At 40.9% G+C, this 20,729-nt stretch overlaps 1 protein-coding gene across 4 annotated transcripts in view; it reads left to right on the top strand.

The window, feature by feature from the left end:
• EML6 (EMAP like 6) overlaps nucleotides 1-20,729 on the top strand; it is a gene marked incomplete at both ends in the record, with an annotated part of 359,577 nt that overhangs the window by 209,436 nt on the left and 129,412 nt on the right. For all 4 annotated transcript variants that reach the window (XM_080711491.1, XM_080711490.1, XM_080711492.1 and 1 more), the window contains 5 exons: nucleotides 2,544-2,681; nucleotides 5,101-5,357; nucleotides 8,851-9,063; nucleotides 15,732-15,899; nucleotides 16,527-16,633. In XM_080711491.1, the coding sequence (XP_080567617.1) occupies nucleotides 2,544-2,681; nucleotides 5,101-5,357; nucleotides 8,851-9,063; nucleotides 15,732-15,899; nucleotides 16,527-16,633 (883 nt within the window). The remainder of the gene's footprint in view (nucleotides 1-2,543; nucleotides 2,682-5,100; nucleotides 5,358-8,850; nucleotides 9,064-15,731; nucleotides 15,900-16,526; nucleotides 16,634-20,729) is intronic.

Consider the following 20,729-nt stretch of genomic DNA (forward strand, 5'->3'; position numbering starts at 1 on the left):
GAAATTTAGGAAGGGTAAAAGTCATAATTTCTTAAGGCGGATCAGCTTAGTGGCTTGGTAGGTATGGTACCATTTACTGAGGCAAGATGGTTTCTTCATCCCAGTAAAGCAAAGCTTATATTGCTTAAAATAGTAAAAGGCTAAAAACAGCATGGGATTATGAATAATGGATGAGGTATTGCGAGACTATCATAAGATTTAGGCTGAACAGTACAGGCTGCTGAGGGGACCAGTAAACCATTCCCTGGGCCTCCTCGTGATGAGGGTGTGCCTGCTCCTCCTGATGGCAGGATGCTTTTAGAAACACTGTTACTTGCACATCACTTACTCTTGCCCTTCTGTTGCAATACTAGTGTCTTCTCTGTCCCCCTAGCACTGTAGACATTATTATTTGTGTTAATAGGAGACTCCTAATAATAAAAGTCCTAATAGAAATTGTACACCACATTTGCAACTCACATGGAGACCCTTATTTGTATCTTATAGATATTTCTTTGGGGTCCACTTAGTTTGAGGCCCTGTATTACATTCTCTGGAGAGGGGGATGCATGTGGCTGGCTCTGCTGGAAATTCTGTGTTAGCTGCGCTTGCCCCTCCTTCGCCATTTCACCAGCAGTGACTGTGCTCATTGGCCACAAGCACCGCAAAGCACCCCGTCAGCAGGGAGCTTGTGAGTGGCAACACTGGCTATATACAGCCAACTTTGGAGCCACCCTGTATAAGGGATATCATTGGCTGCTATCTCAGGTATGTTTTTTTTCCAGAGAGGATAGCAGACATGATATGTATTTCAGTCTAGTGCTTAAAGACAAATTACCAGAAAGCTACTTGTTCTGGTCAGCATTCTCACAACCAAAATCGAAAGACCTGACTATATAACTTAGCGGAAAGGAGAGTTATTTTCTTAGGGTTTTGAGTTCTTTCTGTGTGAGGCCAGGGACCAAGGATCTCAGGAGATGGCATCAGGTAGCAGAGAGAGGGAAAGTGCATGGGCTGTGCTCCTCACATCATGGGGGCCGGAAGCAAGAGTGAGAGCAGGGGGAGGAGGAACCACATATAACCACCAGGGCTGCACCCCAGGGACCACCTCCAGACACACCCAAATAAATCCATTGCAATAGGTTTATCCACTGCTGGGGTTATAGCCCTCATGACTCATTTACATCAGATCCAAACATTAATAATGAGCTCTTTAGGGGACATTTTATATCTAACTATAACAGTACTCATATGTACTTTTTTTGCAGTACTGAGGGTGGAACCCAGGGCCACACACATGCTAGACAAGAGCTCTACCAATGAACTACTCCCCACTCTGTGTATTTTTATGATGAAACTGAGGTGATACCTATTGTGCTAATGAGGAATTTCTACTTTACTTATTTGTTTGTTTGTTTGTTTGTTTGTTTGTTTGTTTGTTGGTACTTGGGATTTAACCCCGGGACATTCTACCTCTGCGCTACACTGCTAGCCCTTTTTTTTTGTTTTGTTTGTTTCTTTTGGTGGTACTGGGGGTGGAACCCAAGGGCTTTCTACCTCCAGGCTATACTCTCAGACCTATTTTATATTTTATTTGGAAACAGGGTCTCACTAAGTTTCTGAGAGCCTCACTAAGTAGCTGAGGCTGGCTTCGAACCTGTGTGATCCTCCTGTCTCAGCCTCCCAAGCATGCACCACCATGCCCAGCTACTGCTAGCCCTTTTTATTTTTTGTTTTGAAATAGGATCTTGCTAGGTTGATAAGAGTCTCACTACTTACTGAGATTGTCCTCCTGTCTCATGCTTCCAAGCCAATGGGATTACAGGCATGCACCACCACACCTGCTATAATTTTGGGGGGCAAAGTACTGGAGATTGAGCCCAAGGGCATACTACCTCTGAGCTATACCCCCAACCCTTTTTAAATTAATTAGTTAATTTTCTTTTGCAGTACTGGAGATGGAACCCAGGGGCATTCTACCTCCAAGCTATACCCCAGCCCTATTTTTATATTCTTTATTTTGAAACAGGGTCTCACTGAATTGTGGGAGGCCTCACTAAGTAGTAGCTGAGGCTGGCCACAAACCAGGATCCTCCTATCTCAGCCTCCCAAATGCTGGGATTACAAGTGTGTGCCACCACACCTGGCTTTTATTTTTTATTTTGAAACAGGTCTCACTAGATAGATGGGAATCTCACTATTTGCTGAAGCTGTCCTCAAACATGTAATCCTCCTGTCTTAGCCTCCCAAGTACTGAGATTACAAGTGTATACCACCACACTTGAGTCACCTGACTATAATTTTTAATTTTCAAAAAGATAAGATTCTATTAATCTCAAAATCTTTGGAAAGGCTATTTCTTACTCGATGCTGGTATTCCCAATGCTGGAAGTGTCCCAAGGGTAAAGAAAGTGCTTACCTGTAGGCCTGGCAGGCTGTGATGGAGGTGCTGCCGGGTCATGCATGCTTTCTCCTTATCATCACGTGGTGAGTGGCACCGCCTTGGCTGCCCGAGGCAGTGAGCAGATGGTTTGTTTTTGCTCTTACTTTGTTCCTGTGCTTAGGCTGTGGAGCCTGGCTGACCACGCCTTGATTGCCCGCTGTAACATGGAGGAAGCTGTGCGCAGTGTCGCCTTCAGCCCCGATGGGTCTCAGCTGGCCCTGGGCATGAAGGACGGCTCTTTCATTGTTCTCCGAGTCAGGTACGTACCAGTCCTGAAAATGGTATTCAGAGATGCTCTTTGTTAAATAGATTCTCCTGGTCATCACATGTGGCAGGACCTTAGGAAAAACACATTTAGTTTTCAAATAGGAATACTGTAGATCCTCAGTCCCCTAATTCCAAAGTCCAAAATAACTCTGAAAATCCAAATTTTTTGGTAATTTATGTGGTAGTAGAACTAAACCCAGTGAACTGAGGTGAGGCTATTTATAGTAGAAATAGTAATAGATAGAAATAATAGTAAAAATAATAATAGATCATGTAATTTGCTGGTAAAATATTGTATTTAATACAGGTACTGCTCCAGCCCCTGTATAGAGTTGTTACATAACACAATGTACATGAGCCTTTTTTCTTTTCTTTTTTTTTTTTTTTTGTGTGTGCGCGTGTGTGTGTGTGTGTGTTACTAGAGATGGAACCCAGAGGCATTCTACCTCTGAGCTATACCCCCTGCCCTATTTTTTATTCTTTATTTGGAAACAGGGTCTCACTGAGTTGCAAAGGGCCTTACTAAGTAGTTGAGGCTGTCTGCAAACTGTGATCCTCCTGTATCAGCCTCCCAAATGCTGGGATTAGAAGCATGCTCTACCATGCCCAGCACACATGAGCCTTTTTGAAATCCAATCAATAACAAACTTATAAGTACAGCTGACCCCAAGGGCCTTCAAATAAGAGATCATGGACTTTGTAGTTAAGCCAAGAAAAAGGGAAACAGGATAAAGCAGCTTTTAAACACTCTTGATTTTTGCAAGTGACTTGAATAAAAGATTGCATCCACCCACAAGTGTTACTTTAATTGAATATTTTCTATTTAATAACATCTTAAATTATTTTTACTGGACAAAAATTCTGACCTACCCTTGTACTTCCTCTAAGCACATTAGTTGCTCTCTTAGCTCATATAGTTTGAGATTGCAAAAAGAAATAAATGCAGTCATAAGTTAATATACTGCGTGTTTTGCCCAGAGATTTTTTTTTTTTTTTTTTTTTTTTTTTTTGCGGGTCTGGGGATGGAACCCAGGGGCATTTGATCTCCGAGCTACACCCTCTACCCTATTTTTTTTTTATTCTTTGTTTTTGGGGTTTTTTTTTCCCCAGTGGTACTGGGGTTCTTGGAAACCCTTCTGCCTCTGGGCTACACTCCCAGACCTATTTTTATACTTTTTTTTAAAATTTGGAAACAGGGTCTCTTAAGCCACCTCGGCTGGCTTCGAACCTGCGCGATCCCCCTGTCTCTGCCTCCCAAGCCCGGGGATTACAAGCCTGTGCCACCACGCCCAGCTATTCTTTGTTTTTGAAACAGGATCTCACTAAGTTGCGGAGGGCCTCACTAAGTAGCTGAGGCTGTCCACCATCTGATCCTCCCGTCTCAGCCTCCCAAATGCTAGAATTACAAGCGTGTGCCACCATGCCCGGTAGAAAATTCTGTATAGCACTGAAGAATACTCCTGACACAATACATTATACTAAATTCTCATTGCAAGACACACATAATTCATTACCATATTGGTAGGCAACATTTTCTCTTTCTCTTTGTTTGGAGACTCGTGATAAGATGTCTAATTACTAGATTTCCTTTTAGATAGCGTTTCCAAACCTAAAACAAAAACAATCCTCCACATTTATTTTATAACATTATAGTACACTATAATGCTACTAAAAGTGATAGCAAATATAATGAATTATTATGTGAAAGCAAACATTTGTTATTTATGCATTCAGTTTCTTTGGAAGTTGATAAAACTCTCTTTACTGACTTGGGGAACCTATCAGTCATAATCCTATCTCTTAGTCGAGAAAAAAATTTACCTCAGTGAGCTTTCAAATGTGAGCAGAAATTACTAAAAGAATTTAATCAGAAAGTTTATAAAAGAGCCCAGTGATTCAGTGTATTCATGACTGAACTTTCATAGTGAAAAATTAAATGATAATAATAACAACTTGCCATTCTAAAAGGTAATTTTCTTCTGCTTTTTGGATTTGCTTCTTGTAGCAATAAGCATCAAGCTTAACAGTCACAGTTTACTCATTTTCACATATAAGAAAGATGGCTAATTTTCATGCTAACCTTGATATATTCTACCTTTCTCCATAAAAAATTTAGGGAAAAACAATACGTAGTTGAACATGAAAGAAAATATCTATTGTAGTAAAGGATTTTTGTACTTACTTTGATAGTCCCAAATATTTTCTAACTATTTATTGTTAATTTTCTGGCTAGAGATTTCAAATACCTCATATTATTCCTCAAAGATGATAAAAAGTAGATCTGTTAATGCTGGTGGGTTTTCTCTCCCTTTCAAAACATTTTCTTTTTCCTTCAACATATATTTTAAAACATGACTTGGGTTTTCTACCTTGAGATTTTCTGCTTATCATTTTGCTTTTTATTCCTACAGAGATATGACAGAAGTGGTTCATATCAAAGACCGGAAGGAAGTCATCCATGAAATGAAATTTTCTCCAGATGGCTCTTATCTCGCAGTGGGATCCAATGATGGCCCCGTGGATGTCTATGCCGTTGCCCAGCGGTATAAGAAAATAGGAGAATGCAACAAGTCACTCAGTTTCATCACGCACATTGACTGGTCCTTGGACAGCAAATACTTACAGACTAACGACGGTGCAGGAGAACGATTGTTTTACAAAATGCCATGTAAGGCATGCATAGTTATTGGGTGTTTGTGAAAAGCAAAACTTTAAAACACATGAAGAAGATATAAGAGAATATTCTTATAATCTCAGGGAAGGGACTCTGAAACTAGATCCCCAAGTCATAAGCCCTCAAGGAAAAGGTTAATGAATTGAAACACATTATTAAAGTAAAAAAAATAATAACTGCATAGATAAAGTAACCAGGAGTAAAATTTAAAGACAAAGCATAGATAAGACATAAATCCTTCCAGTTGCTATACTGGACAAAGAATATATGTCTAGAATATATAAAGAAAGCCTTAAAAGTGAAAGGAAAAATACGAGAAAATGCACAAATCTTAAATGGCCAGTAGTCATATGAATTAAGGAATCAGGGAAATAATAATTTCAATAGTGAGATACCAGTTTTCATAGTTTAGACTGGCAGAAGTCTGTCAATAAAACATAATAGGAAGAGGGGAAATGGAAGCCACATGCATTCAGTTGGTAACATGCACAAAGACACATGTACGAAAATGCTTGTTTTAGTGATATTTGTGGTACCTAAAAATGAGGCACAATTCAAAATTAGCAGCATGAGAAAAGCTTAATTAAATGTGATGCAGTGATACAATAGGTACTATTACGAATTTGAACTAAACCTATTTAAGTCAATGTAAATAGATCTAAAACACATACTGCCAAGCAAATAAAAATCGCAAAATGACTACTCATATGAAATTGTGGGACATGAAAACAAATTACATATACTATTTACAGCCATATACATATATAGTAAAATGTTTTTTAAATGTGTTGGAATGATAAACACCCCATTTATTGCATTGTACCTCTAAGGAGAGAAAAATGAGATTAGTAGGAATATCCACTAGATTTTTAACTACTATAACATTTTCCTTAAAATTCTGTGATAAAGACAAATGATAAGATTTATTGAAGCAGGGTGGCACATACTTTTTCATTATAGTATTCTTTTAGATTTTAAATATTTCATATCATTCCTCAAAAATGATAAAAAGTAGATCTTTAGTTTTCTATATACTTGAATGTTTTATGATTTTTTGAAGCACAGATCACCTGAAATTTGTTTTACAGCCAACTTTCAGTACTAGAAGACCGATGACCCATTTTGTTCACTGTCTAAATCTTTTGCTTCATCTGCTATTTCCTCTTCCTTGTTTCTTTTCTTTGTCAGTTTTATCGTTCATTAGTGCATCTTTCAAAGATTGGATAAATGGTGATAATGCAAAACAGTCACAATATTTCTGTCAGTGCATGGCACACACAGTTCTATGGCAGGATTAAAAATGAATGAAAGTGAACTGGATGTATTATCTGTGAGTTTCAATTGCCAGACAATGACACTCTTATCATAACCCAGATTCTAAGGGTTATTGGCTTCATAGTCATTAGGAAAATGAGTTCTGCCAGAATCCAAGAGGAACAGAATGGTCTGTTGAAACTTGAGAATGGATTGCCCTGGGAAAATGAGAAACTGTTTCTGAAATCAGCTCACAACCACTACATAGGACTTCAAGATTTGAATTCTCAAAGATTTGAGGATCATAGTCCTTATTTACTATGATGATTTTAGTCCAAATCTATGTTCTTCATAACTGGAATCCCTTATCATGTGCTTTATTTGGTGAATATGCTCATTAAGAATTTAGAAAGTCATAGCTGGATGTGGTGGCACACACTTGGAATCACAGGATTTGGGAGGCTGAGACAGGAGGATCTGGGTTGGTGACCAGCTCCAGCTACTTACTGAGGCCCTCTCCAACTCAGTGAGACCCTGTTTCAAAATAAAGAATAAAAAATAGGGCTGGGTGTGTTGTTCAGAGGTAGAATGCCCCTGGCTTCCATCCCCAGTAGGGCTGGGGTGTAGCTTGGAGGTAGACTCCCCCTGGGTTCAATCCCCACAATCACCAAAAATTTAGAAAGTCATAATTGACATTTATGACCATACTCTAACTTTTAAAAGAGATTTATCTGACTTAGCCTATAATACTAAAATGCCATAAATAAAATATAAATTATCATATTATCATCTTTAATGATTTTTAATATAAAAAGAAATTTTAGCATTTTAATCTTGACCTCAAATAATTATATTTTTTTGTTTAGTTTTTTTTTTGGAGCTGGTAATTGAACCTAGGGGCTTCTACCTCTGAGATATACCCTCAGGCCTATTTATTTTCTATTTTGAAACACCTTACTAAGTTGTGGAAGGCTTCACCAAGTTTCTGAGGCTGGCCACAAATCTGTTATCCTCCCGTCTCAGCCTCCCAAGTACTGGGATTACAAGCATGTGCCACCAAGCCCAGCTTTTCTTTAAGTTTTTATTGAAGAATCATTGACTATAAAATAATGAGTAATATATAACATTAAGAGTCTCAGCCTTATCAAATTCATCAGTACACCATTACCATGTGTATTTTTTGTATCTATTCTGTTTGCTTCGTTTTCTTCCTTCCTTCCTTCATCCCTTCCTCTCTGCCTCCTCACCTCCTCCTTCCCATCTCCTTTTTTCTTTCTCTCTTTATTTCATTTTGTGGTACTAGGGATTGAACCCAGGACCATTCTGCCCCTGAGCTACATTCCCAAACCTATTTTTTTTTTAAACAGGGTCTCACTAAACTGAAGAGATCCTCATTAAGTTGCTGAAGCTGGCTGCAAACTTGTGATTCTCCTGTCTCAGACTCCCAAGTACTGGGATTGTAAGCGTGCACCCCCATGCCCAGCTAATATTATTTCATACATACATTTTCCATATTATAGAAACCTATGGAACATATGTTTCTCATTTGCAATAGCAAAATAACATTCCATTCAGTGATATCATAATTACTTTATTGTTCTATTATTGGAAATTTGGGTTTATTTCCAACAACTTTGCTAGTCCAGATAGTACAGCTCCAAATACCTTTCCAAAGGTAGGATTTTATCTTCTGAGTTATTTCCTGGTACTGTATTCTCCAAAGCACATTGTAGACATAAATCTTAATGGAGTTTAAGATCGTAGAGGTATACATGTACACTTCACTCATTTAGCCCTTCCCCAATTTCTACCCCAGTCCCTCCCCCTCTCTCTTTCCCTTGTATATTTCTTTACCTTTGTGTTTCCCCAGTTGTTTTCTTGACTAATCGAAGCTAATAGATGTTTTGTTTTGTTTTGTTTGCAGTACTGAGGATAGAACCCAGGGGCATCTACCTCTGAGCTATACCCCCAGCCCTATTTTTTATTCTTTATTTGGAAACAGAGTCTCACTGAGTTGCAGAGGGCCTCACTAAGTAGCTGAGGCTGTCTGCGAAGCATGATCCTTCTGTTTCAGCCTCCCAGATGCTGGGATTACAAGTGTGCACCACCAAGCCTGGCTAGAAGATTATTTTTAAAGGTTATAGATCTCTATGAGGAAAATGAATAAAATAAATTAGAATATGCTTTTTATGTAAATGCAACACTATTATTATTACTTATTGATTATTTTTAGCTGGGAAGCCTTTAACAATTAAAGAAGAAATCAAAGGAATTCTCTGGGCCTCCTGGACTTGTGTGAAAGGTCCAGAAGTAAGTGGAATTTGGCCCAAATACACTGAGGGCACCGACATCAACTCAGTGGATGCAAATTATAACAGCTCAGTGCTGGTGTCCGGAGATGATTTTGGACTGGTCAAGTTGTTCAAATTTCCTTGTCTCAAAAAAGGTAAGACCAAGGGAGGTTTCACTGGAGAAAATTTTACTCTGGATGTTTATACAGTACAATGAAGACTTATTTTCTCAGTATCTAGTCAGCTGGCTGCATTTTCTCTCATATATTCATGTTTACTCTTCAACAGTTTTACATGGAAGGTGCTGTGAGGTCTTCTATTTTTACCATCTTTAGATAACACGCTTAGCTAGGCATGGTCACACATGCCTATAATCCCAGTATTTGGGAGGCTGAGACAGGAGAATTGCAGGTTCAAGGACAGCCTCAACAATGTAGCAAGACTTTTAGAAACCTAGTGAGATCCTATTTCAAAATAAAAATCAAGGGCGCAGAGTTAGAACGCCAAATGAGTTCAATCCCCATTATCACACACACACACACACACACACAACATGCTTTTGTAATTTAAGTCAGAATTCCTTATTAGAGTTAATACCATTGCCTGCTTCTTAAAACCTGTTTTCACTTTTTTTCCCCCCCGCAGTACTGGGGTTGGAACCCAGGGGCATTCTACCACCAAGCTGCACTCCCAGCCCTATTTTTTATTCCTTATTTTGAAAGAGTCTCACTGAGTTGCAAAGGACCTCACTAAGTAGCTGAGGCTGTCTGTGAACTGCAGTCTTTCTGTCTCAGCCTCCCAAATTCTGAGATTACAAGCATGAGCCACCATGCCTGGCTGTTTTTCACATTTTAAACAAGTCATATTTTATTTGTATTTACACTTATGTAAATTTCATATGTTCCTCTGTAGTATTGTAATTAAAGTTCTATTATGCTGCTTAGCTACCTGTGCTTATTTGAAAAAGCAAAGCAACTCTTTTAAACATAATTAAAAGAATCTGAAAGTTATCATTCTGGTGACAATGTGCTTTCTAGACCCTTTGTCACAGCACTAATTTTGAAAACCGGATTTGCAAAACAGTAGCTAGTGATCTTGGAGAAAGAAATTGGATTCAAAACAACCTCCTTGGCCTTCACATTTTGCTGCTTGCTTTATAGTTGAGAGGGTATCAGTTCAATATTGTAGTCCCTTTGGACTCTGTAGAATGTAACTGGGTTAACTATAAACTCATCTTTTCTTCATTCGCAAGCTTAGACAAAGCCCTTACACAGGCTCTTCTGAGACTCCTCTGCTGTGTCCTGAAAATATGATCTTACAGCAGTGATCAGCAGGGACATGCTGCTGCCTGAAAACGCTTTCAGTTGAATGATTTTTAAATTAAGCAAGGAAGAGGATTGAAAAATGTAATCAGAAAGTCATTTTCAGCTAACTGACAGTTTTGAAGCAGTGACAATTACGGTACAAAATGGAATATAAAATGCATAGCAAACCCACTGCCCTGGCACTTGACAAAATGGCCATCAGTTAAAACATTCAAGGCACAACATTACCACAGTGTGCCAAGTTCAGACTCCTCTCTTTCCCCCTAATGGTTCTTGTGAGTAATAGGGCATATCTTGTTAGATTAATATACTTGCAGAGGAAACACTAGGCAAGTTAGATGTCCAGAAACTCAGGATTCACAAGCAACATCACTGAGGTCCAAAGCGTCGCTACCAGTCTCCAGCACCAGAACTCAGGAATGACATCAACTCCATGAAAACAGTTATCTCCCTTATATCCCCAAACTTTGTAAGATGGACTTGGATCTAGAAAATAGCAATAGAAATGTGGGTCTGGCATGAACAGTGAGAGATGGTGAACAGTGCAGTCTGTCAAAATGAGGTACTATTAAAAAATAACCCTGCAGATGAGGCACAGAGGCCTGTGAGGGAGAGAGGGGAGGGGGCGGTGGAGTGACAGGCGAGAGTAGCAAAGTCCACCTCGGCAGCCTGCCAGGCCCCTATGTCCGCAGAGCAAGTCCGTGTTCTACTTTTCATGATACATATTTATAAATCTTGGAATTCACCTCAGATACTTCAGGCATTTGTGTCTTTTTTTATGCCAGAACTGCTGATTGGGAAGCTAATAAAAACGTGTGGGATTTGTTGATAGAAATAGTAGTTGATGGAACTCATCTCTCTAACCTAGGATACCAGTAACAGATATTTTCCCAAGTTTTTCTATCATTTAGGCTTGGTGGTGGTGGTGGTGGTAGTGTTGTTGCTGTTGTAATGGGAATTGAACTCACGGGCATACTACCTCTGAGCTACACCCTCAGCCCTTTTTTTTTTTTTCTTTCTTTTTTTTTTTTGAAACAGGATCTCGCTAAGAGGTTGCTGAGGCTCTCTAAGTTGCTGAGACTGGCCTCCAACTGTGATCCTTCTTTCTCAGCCTGTCAAGCACTGGTAATATAGGCACGCACCAACACACCCAGATCCCCCCAAGATTTGAACTCAGTTCTTCCCAAGGTGACCATGAGCAAGTATGGGAGACCAAAGAAGCATCAGAGTCTTCTATTATGATTAAATAAAAATCACAGCCCAGATAATTTGGCACCTTGAGAATTGTATATTGTCTGTATTCTGTTGTACAATAATTAGATATGTGTTCTTCAGGTAATGGGAATTACTGAATCGGTATTATTTTTATTACTTTATTGTTTTTATTACTTTTTCTCATTTTGACAGTTTTTAAATCATATCATAATTAGAATCAATATTGTCAGTTTTCCTCGGTGCAACTTACCACATGCTGATTGCCTACCTCACAGTTGTTGACATGTAGTAAAATCTAAAGGCTTGCTCATTGGCGTGTGCCATTTCTCAACATCCATGGTGCCCACCCCTACTTCAAGGGGAGGCTCAAAGGCTGAGGCTCATGTTTTACCTTTGTGCTCTCACCCTTTACACACACACACACACACACACACACACACACACAGGCAGACCTCCAACAACTACCTCACATGACAAGTGTCCTGGGTATTGTGGACTTGAGCTGCAGAATCCTGGCTCCTTGACAGTCAGTATAGCCTGGATGGGCTTCATGTGGAGGAAGAACAGAAAGGCCAGAGCATGTGAGTCAGCGGGAAGTCTACAAGACTCCTACCATGAGGTGGGAGAAGGCAGCAGGAACTATGTCATGAAGGCCTAGCAGCCACTACTAGAAATGTGGGTCTTATTCTGTGTGTAATGAAACACCAATGCGAGCTTTAAGCAGAGAAGTGACATGGCCAAATTAAATCTTTGAAAGATCACCTTAGCCGCCTATCCCTATAATCTCAGTACTTGGTGTAAGATTGTAGAATGCGGTATGCCCATTAGCATAGAAACACACCGAGATCCATAATAAGTTATGAGAGGCTTTATTCGTGGGGGATCAACCTCCAGCCCCCGCGTGGCCGCGGGGGCCGGTGGCGGGCGGGAGAATGCCTCCCTCCCTCTCCGGGTCCTCTCTGAACTCTGCTCTTCCGGACCGGGAGGCCTGGTCCCCTCCCGGAATCGCAGAGCTCCGCCTCCTAGCTTCCGGCCCTGCCCCAACCTTACACTTGGGAGGCTGAGACAGTAAGATGCCAGGTTTGAGGAGAGCCTCAGCAATATAGTGAGATTCTCAGCAACCCAGCAAGACCCTTTTTCAAAAACAAAAAATAAAATAGAGCTGAGATATATCTCAGAGGTAGAATGCCACTAGGTTCAGTCCCCAGTAATGCGCGCACATGCACGCACACACACACACACACACACACACACACACACACACACGAGGGGGGAAGGGAGACCATGTTGATGTTATATGAAATAGATTAGAAAAGAAGACTTCAAGTAGGGGAATTATTATTATTTATTTATTTATTTATTTATTTATTTATTTATTTATTGGTGGTACTGGGGTTCCTGGAAGCCCTTCTAACTCCAGGCTACACTCCCAAACCCATTTTATACTTTTTACTTTTTTATCACAGGGTCTCGTAAGCCAGTACAGCTGGTTTCAAACCTGTGTGATCCTCCTTTCTCCACCTCCCAAGCGCAGGGATTATAAACCTGCGCCACCACACCTGGCCAAGTAGAGGAATTTGATGTGGCTAGGAATTGATGCAGAGAGAGGTGATGTGTTTTGGAAACGGTTTCAAGGTAGAGCTGAAGGTCTTAATGCTAGAATAGGTTTGAGACTAGAGGGGACAAAAGAATCACTAGAGATGTCTCCGGATTGTGGGACTTCAGCAGTGGGGTAGAAGCTAGCACCATTTACAGAAATGGGAAAATGAGAAAAGAAAATATCCGCTGTCTTATGAGGGTGAGAGAGTAGCAGGGGAAGGGGAACTCCTCAGTCTTCTCTGAGACAAATAGGACCCCCTGTTAGACACCCAGTGGACATGGCGCCTAAGGCACTGGCCCTCCAGGGGAGATAAACGTGTGGCATTCACAGGCACATCAGCAATTTTCAGTGGGAGAGGAAGTTGATAAAGAGATAAGGGCTGAGGCCTGAGCCCTTCTTGTGGTGGATTTAACAATGCATAATCTTAAACAGTCACTCAGTAGCCTTGGAAGATACAGATGTGGCCTTCACTTATTTGATAAATATTTGTTAAGTGCTGTCCTAGAGGGTAGAGATAGGTCGATGAAAAAAAGCAAGCACAAATCCCTGACCTTATGGGCTTTTTTCTACTGAGAGGACACAATTAATACTCAAAAAAATGAATATGTGCAATGATGAAGGTGCTATGAAGATAGAGCAAACAGTAGAGAATACTGGTGGCACAGCATAGTGTTGCTGTTTTAAATAAGACAGTGAAAGAGGACTTGCCTTAATTTCATTTGACCAGAAACCTGAAGATAAGGGAAAGATCCCTTTATATTTTCAGGGAAAGAATGTTCCAGAGAGAACAGCAAACACAAGGCTTAGAGGCAGAGAGTACTTGTCATGCTTGAGGTCTAGAGAAGGGGCCAGTGTTACTGCAGCAGAGTAGGCAAGGGAAAGAGGACAGAAAACAGGATCAGAGAAGTGAGGCCTAAATGCTAATGGCACAATGCTTTTTAGTTTCAGTCTGCCAGGGTGCATTGGTTATCTGCATAACAAATTACCCCACCTTCAAATGATCAACTTGTGAAAAAACATATTTGATCTCCCAGTGGGTGAGGATTGATAGCAGCTTAACTGGGTGGGTGGAGTTCAGGTTCTCTCTGAGGGCACAGTCATCTGAAGGCCAGAGTGAGGCCAGAGGATCCATTTTCTCTCACTCATGTGGCTCTTGGCAGGAGGCCTCCGTTCCTTGCCATGGGAGACTCTCCATGGACCGTTGAGTGTCTTTATGACTCTGCATGATCCAAGAACAGTAGCCAGGAGGAATGCCTTTTATAACCTCCTCTTGAATTTCACAAACCTTTGTTTTTGCCATATTTTATTCATTTTGATTTGTATCAAAGAATTCTTGGACATATCTTTAAAGAGGCTAAATGATCTTCAAGGAGGGTATAAGTTTCAGGGCAGCAATGGATAGCCCCTTGCTTTTAGGATCTACAGAGATAGGGGAAGAATAGCCTGCTTTCCAATTATTGAATTATCATTAGCCAGCATTTCCAGCTGACCCTGTTCGAATCAGTTGGACTTTATTAACACAACTTATTGAGGTAACTCTTTGAAATAGGTAAGCTTGCTTCTGAGACCCGGTGCTTTCTTTTCCTTCTGTGACAGTATTTTTCTAGTCTTTTTTTTATGAGAGTGGGCTGAGAAAATGGTATATGCCTGGTCACACATGCCCTCAAGAAGGGATCCAAAGTAGTTGTTTTCACCTCTGTGTAAATTTTAATTCATTGCATCTCAGTGGGTATTTGAATTTTTAACATGTGATGGTTGAAGGCATGGCCTTCCTCCTTTAAAAGTGATTCCATGTAGAGGATTTTACAAGAGGTACAACTGTTTTCAGAGTGGAGTGGGCGCCTGTTGACCTCTGACACCTGCCATAGTCTGTGGAGTTCTCAGCCTTCACAGGTTGTGGACCTGTTTACCCAGAGTGTCTTTATCCTGCTGTATTCTAAACATATCCCGGAGACTTTATTGCAAGTTTAACTACAAATACAGCTTCCTATTGCACTTGCTACCTGGGAGTCCGGTGTTTACTTTGTAAAGCAACTCATTTAAAAGAAAAAAAATAATTCTCACAGCTCTAAGAATACAACACATTTCTAAGAATTATTTTTTGTTTCCCTGTTGTAAAGATGTGCCTGTTTTATCTTGCATTTAAATAACCATGTGGCCGGGCGTGGTGGCACATGCTTGTAATCCCAGTGCTTGGGAGGCTGAGGCAGGAGGATTGCATGGGTTCGAAGCCAGCCTCAGCTATTTAGGCTCGCAGCAACTTAGTGAGACCCTGTTTCCAAATAAAATATCAAATAGGTCTGAGAGTGTAGCCTGGAGGTAGAAAAGCCCCTGGGTTCCACCCCCAGTACCACAATAAATAAATAAATAAATAAGTAAATAAATAAATAAATAATACTCCTTATCATTTATTTCCAGAATCAATTAAACAATATGCATTATTTGAAACAGGTTCAGAGATGTCTTTAGCTATAGAGTGTAGATTTTAAGACTCAGCTTCAGATTAATTCATAATACAATAACTGAGATATGTTTAAAGTATTTTCTTATTTGTTATAATACATAAGACTAAAAATAGTTTTCTAATATATTTTAAGATTTTATTCCATGTTAATGGGAATATGATTTCTTTTTTAGCCAATGAAATTTTGGGCATATCTAATCTCAAAAAATATCTTTTCAGGAGCCAAATTTAGAAAGTATGTGGGTCATTCTGCACATGTGACAAATGTCCGCTGGTCTCACGACTGTCAGTGGGTGCTGAGCACAGGAGGGGCCGACCACTCCGTGTTCCAGTGGAGGTTTATTCCAGAAGGTGTCAGCAACGGCATGCTAGAAACTGCACCACAGGGTAAAGCTAGTCATAACTTTTGTATGTCTGATTTTCAATAAACATTTCAAGGAATATTCTAAGATCTATTCTGGTGGTAAAGTCTTAAAAAGCAATTTTGAAAAATTTACTCCTGCAATTTAAAAAATTAAAATCAAAGATACTTTGAGACTAATATGAGTCGATTAAATATGAAGGATTTTGAAGCCTTTGAAAGATTTTGCTTATATCAAATGCAAATTGAAAACTTAAAGTGTATGTGAAAAATTAACCTTATCTCAAAATTAACCCTATCTCAACAGTAAAATAAAATAAACAATGATAGGAGTGTAGCTTGGAAGTAGAATGCCCCTGAGTTCAATCCCTAATACCAAAACAAATAAACAACAACAACAACAACAAAACCCCAGGGATCCTGCTATGTGAGGAAATCTGCTTGGGGAAAGCTGTTAATACTCCTGAGAAGGGTAGGTCCCCTTAGCCAAAAGATGGGAGGAGAAAAATGTATAGGAATCTATATCAAATGAAAATATTATGTAGTTTTTTATTATTTACTTAGCTAGGTTAGAAGAAAGAAAACACTTTAAATATTTTTAGCTATTTAGGATCTCAGAATTTTTGCCTGTTTCTTGTGGATTTTTTCTGCAGAAGGTGGCACTGATTCCTACAGTGAAGAATCGGATTCAGATTTATCTGATGTGCCTGAGTTGGACTCTGATATTGAGCAAGAAACTCAAATCAATTATGATCGCCAGGTGAGTAAGCAGAGATCAATGAAAATGCATAGCCTGGACCTGACGCTCAGTGAATTTGAATGTTGTACTGAAAATGGCTGGTACTTGGGCAAAAGAGAATTATGGCAAAAATAAGAAAGACCGCCTACTTTTTCTGTTAAGTGCAAGTTAAAATTAAAGGATTTCCTCTACTTTATCATTTAAAAAGTTAGGTAGAAGGGCTGGGCGTGGTGGCACATGCTTATAATCCTAGTACTTGGGAGGCTGAGACAGGATGATCACAGGTTTGCAGCCATCTCAGCAACTTGTGAGGCCCTTTGCAACTTAGTGAGACCCTGTTTCAAAATAAAGAATAAAATAGGGTTAGGAGTGTAGCTTGGAGGTAGAATGTCCTGGGTTCAATCCCCAGTACCATGAAAAAAAGAAAAAATAAAGTTAAGTAGAAGGTATTTAGTTACAAAGTTCCAAAACTAAACCCATACTGTTTGGGATTTTTGCCTAATATCTACCACTTAAAACTTATAAATATTTTCTTGCAAAAAAAATATACATGAAAGCTATAGAATTTTTTTAATTTTCTTAGGAAATCATGAAAGCCTGTGTTTTCAGAGTGAGAATCCTGGAGGCATTGTAGTTTGTATGTGTGCTGTTATCCTCCTAACTTATAGCAACCATTACCCATTTAATTAAAGTAAACATTTACTCACAATATTATTCTTCTAGTTGAAAACCATTTCTTTTTTTAATTAATTAATTTTTTTTAAATTGGTGCATTGTAGTCATATATCAATCACATTGAAGTACAAGACTTGAGAGGATATACAAGCACACATCATCCAATTAGCCCTCATCCAGCCCCCATCCCATTCCCTCCCTCTCCCTCCATCCCATGCTTCTTTGGTGATTAACTTTGATACATTTGTTTATGTACCTCCTGTGTTTAAAAGAGGCTCTGTCCTCCACTATTATATACCCTCTGATTGGTCACATTAGTTGCTTCACTATAGGGCCCTTTCTATAGCTCAACCTCTTCCTGTTGCCCCTTTCCTCCTAGTTATTGCTGATTAGGGGAAGCGTCTGATTTACATTTTCTGTGATATTTCTCTGTGCATGCTGCGTTGCAAGTACCAATCCCACTCTTGACGGCCCCAGTAGTGGCCTGGCTACTCAGTGGACTGATCCAGACCTTGCTGGCTCAAGCAGCGGCCTTGCCTCATGGGAGGCCCTGATTCTGGTCTCGCTGGCCCCGACCCCAGCCTAACCCCTTAGATGGCTCCGATCCCGGCCTTGGAAGCCGCAGGAGTGGCCTTGCCTCATGGCAGGCTCCGATGCCGGCCTCGCTGGCCCCAGCACCAGCCTAATCCCTCGGCAGGCTCTTATCCTGGCCTTGGAGGCCCCAGAACTGGCCTTGCCTCACGGCAGGCTCCTATGCCAGCCTTGCTGGCCCCAGCATCGGTCTAACCCATTGGCAGGCTCCAATCCTGGCCACGGAGGCCTCAGTAGTGGCCTTGCCTCACGTCAAGCTCTGATGTCGGCCACTGGCCCGCCATCCGCCTAACCCCTCAGCAGGCTCCGATCACTGTCTCTGGGGTTATTATTTCAAAGGTTCCAGATGTAATGTATCAGATGTCTGCCTCCCCTGAGTACTGGCCACTGCCATTGCCACTGCCTCCACCATTTCAAATCCTTCCCAGGCTCTTTTTCCACTCTGAATGTTGTCTAGTTTTCCTAAGCATGCGTGACAGTAGCATTCAGCATTTGATGTAAGTTCTCCAAAAAAATAAGGTTGGTAGGATCCGGTTTCTGCTTCTCCTGAATACAAGTCTCCACCGCCATCGCGGAGACCTCTTTCAACACCGCCTTTCTCCTTGGTCTCCGCTAAACTCTCTCCTTACAGGTGATGTCCAAGATTCTTAACAATATAGAGAAACAGCAGTCCTCCTTCACGTAGAATGTTTCCATAAGTTCTAGTGCATTTAGATAAGTTTTGTCTGCATCTCCAGTGTCCTGGCATCTGCAACGGCTTTCTTAACTCCTCTCCGATATTTTTCTTTTTTTCTTTTCCTTTTTTTTTTTTTTTTAAATAAGAGAAGACAGTATATGTGGTTTGAGGAGGTAGTGTGATCAGGCACTCACTCAGTAGCACTGTAACCCGGTCGGTTTCCCAATGGGTCCAGAGTGCTCCGCACTACTCTGCCTGGGGCCCAGGGTCCTGTGACCCAGGCCCTGGCTGGCGTGCCCCGCGCGACCCCCACCTGGAACCCAGGGTACTGAGCCCGGTTTCTCCAGGGGTCTGGCGTGCTACGCACAGTTCAGCCCAGGGCCCAGAGTCCCGTGACCCGGGCCTGGCTGGCATGCCCCGCCTGACCCCCACCCGGGACCCAGTGTCTTACTGGGCCCGGTTTCTCCAGGGGTCTGGTGTGCTACACGCGTTCCAGCCCGGGGCCCAGAGTCTCGCGACCCGGGCCCTGGCTGGCGTGCCCTGCCCGGCCCCCGCCCGGAACCCAGGATACTGGGCCCGGTTTCTCCAGGGGTCTGGCATGCTATGCGCAGTTCGGCCCAGGGCCCAGAGTCCCACGACCCGGGCCCCAGCTGGCGTGCCCCGCGCGACCCCTGCCCAGAACCAAAAACCATTTCTAATAGAACAGTTGGTCATTTGTGTCCAGTTTTTTGGAAGCTGATGTTTCATCACTGGCTCTGAGCAGTGATTGTTAAAGAAAGCAATCTTTCAGAGGAATCTAGACATACCACTTTGTCATGGTGTTATCCACAGGGATTCTATTTTCTTCTCTGTCATTTTTAAAGGTATTAAAGCAGATTCAGTAAATGAACATGGAGAGCATAGGTGCCAGGTTTGGACGCATCACCTGTCAATGCTGTCCCGGAGCTGTCCCAGATAGGCCCGGAGCAGCTACCCTGCATTGAGTGTCTATGAACCAGAATGGAACCCAAGAGGTTACAGAACCTTTTCCACAGCACCATCATATTAGGATAAGAATGCTGATGTGGTCGTCACTCTAAAGCACTTATTCTACATCTTACTTGGTTTACCTTTATATAAGCCCTGAATTTGCTGATTTTTCTGATTCAGTATTTGAAAAATTGAATTCATATAAAGGCAATCCAAGTTAGAGTTTGAATCAAATTCATTATTAAATTAGCTGGACTATGTACTGATAAATGTATTATGGAATACAACTACTAAAGAAAAGGATTTTAAAGTAAATTATTAATGGAGGAATATCATGCAGACACTAAAGCAGAATACCCTGATATCAAGGAGTAATAAAACCTAGGCAAAATGAACACAAGATTTTAGGGGAAAGCAATTTTGTTTAGTTGGAACAACTAATAATCATTTTTTTATTTAATGAAATGATGCTAGCAAAAAATGAAAAAACACAACTGTATTGAAATCCCTGGCTAGGACTTATATAGTCTCCCTTGTGCCGGTATTGGAAAATCACTTTGGAATTAATTTCCAAAATGTAAAAACTAGTCAGGGCCTGGTTGCTGCCAGGCACTCAGGCAGGGAAGGAAGACAGCTATTATAATTCAGAGTCCCTCTTTCTCTTTGCCCTTCATTCTTAAGATTAACCTATAGTAAAATCCTTAGATTCAATTGAAGCCTTTAGCCCTAAAAATATATGGAGGCGATCAGTGCCTCTGTTTGCCTCCTCTCCTCTGTGACCAGGCCTGGGTATTGGAAAGGTAAACTCTGTGCTGCTTCGAAGCACCCTAGTTGATGAGCAGCCAATACTGTCCAATACAACAGAGGCAAAGGCCAGGTAGATCATTGACCCTGCACTTAGTAAGTGCACTGTCTGAAGGCAAAGCGCACCAGGCTAAGAAATAAGTTACTAGCTCAGCCTTGGTAATGCTGATAAGATACCAATACAAAAGGGTGGGGTCCCAAAAAGGAGTCAAAGTTTCATTTTTCGTCTCTCCAGTGTGCGTGCCAGCATGCTGCTTTTTCCTTCTCTATTTCCTACTGATTTTTGAAATAAAGATTTGTTAAAAGCTTCACTGAGCTGCCTAATAGTTTTAATTTTTTGATTCAACAAAAGTTAGTTGAATAAGAAAAAGAGCCCTCTGTTCCATTTAAACTGCAACATCC

Source organism: Muscardinus avellanarius, assembly GCF_963383645.1.
Source record: "Muscardinus avellanarius genome assembly, chromosome: 15".
Lineage (NCBI taxonomy): Eukaryota > Metazoa > Chordata > Mammalia > Rodentia > Gliridae > Muscardinus > Muscardinus avellanarius.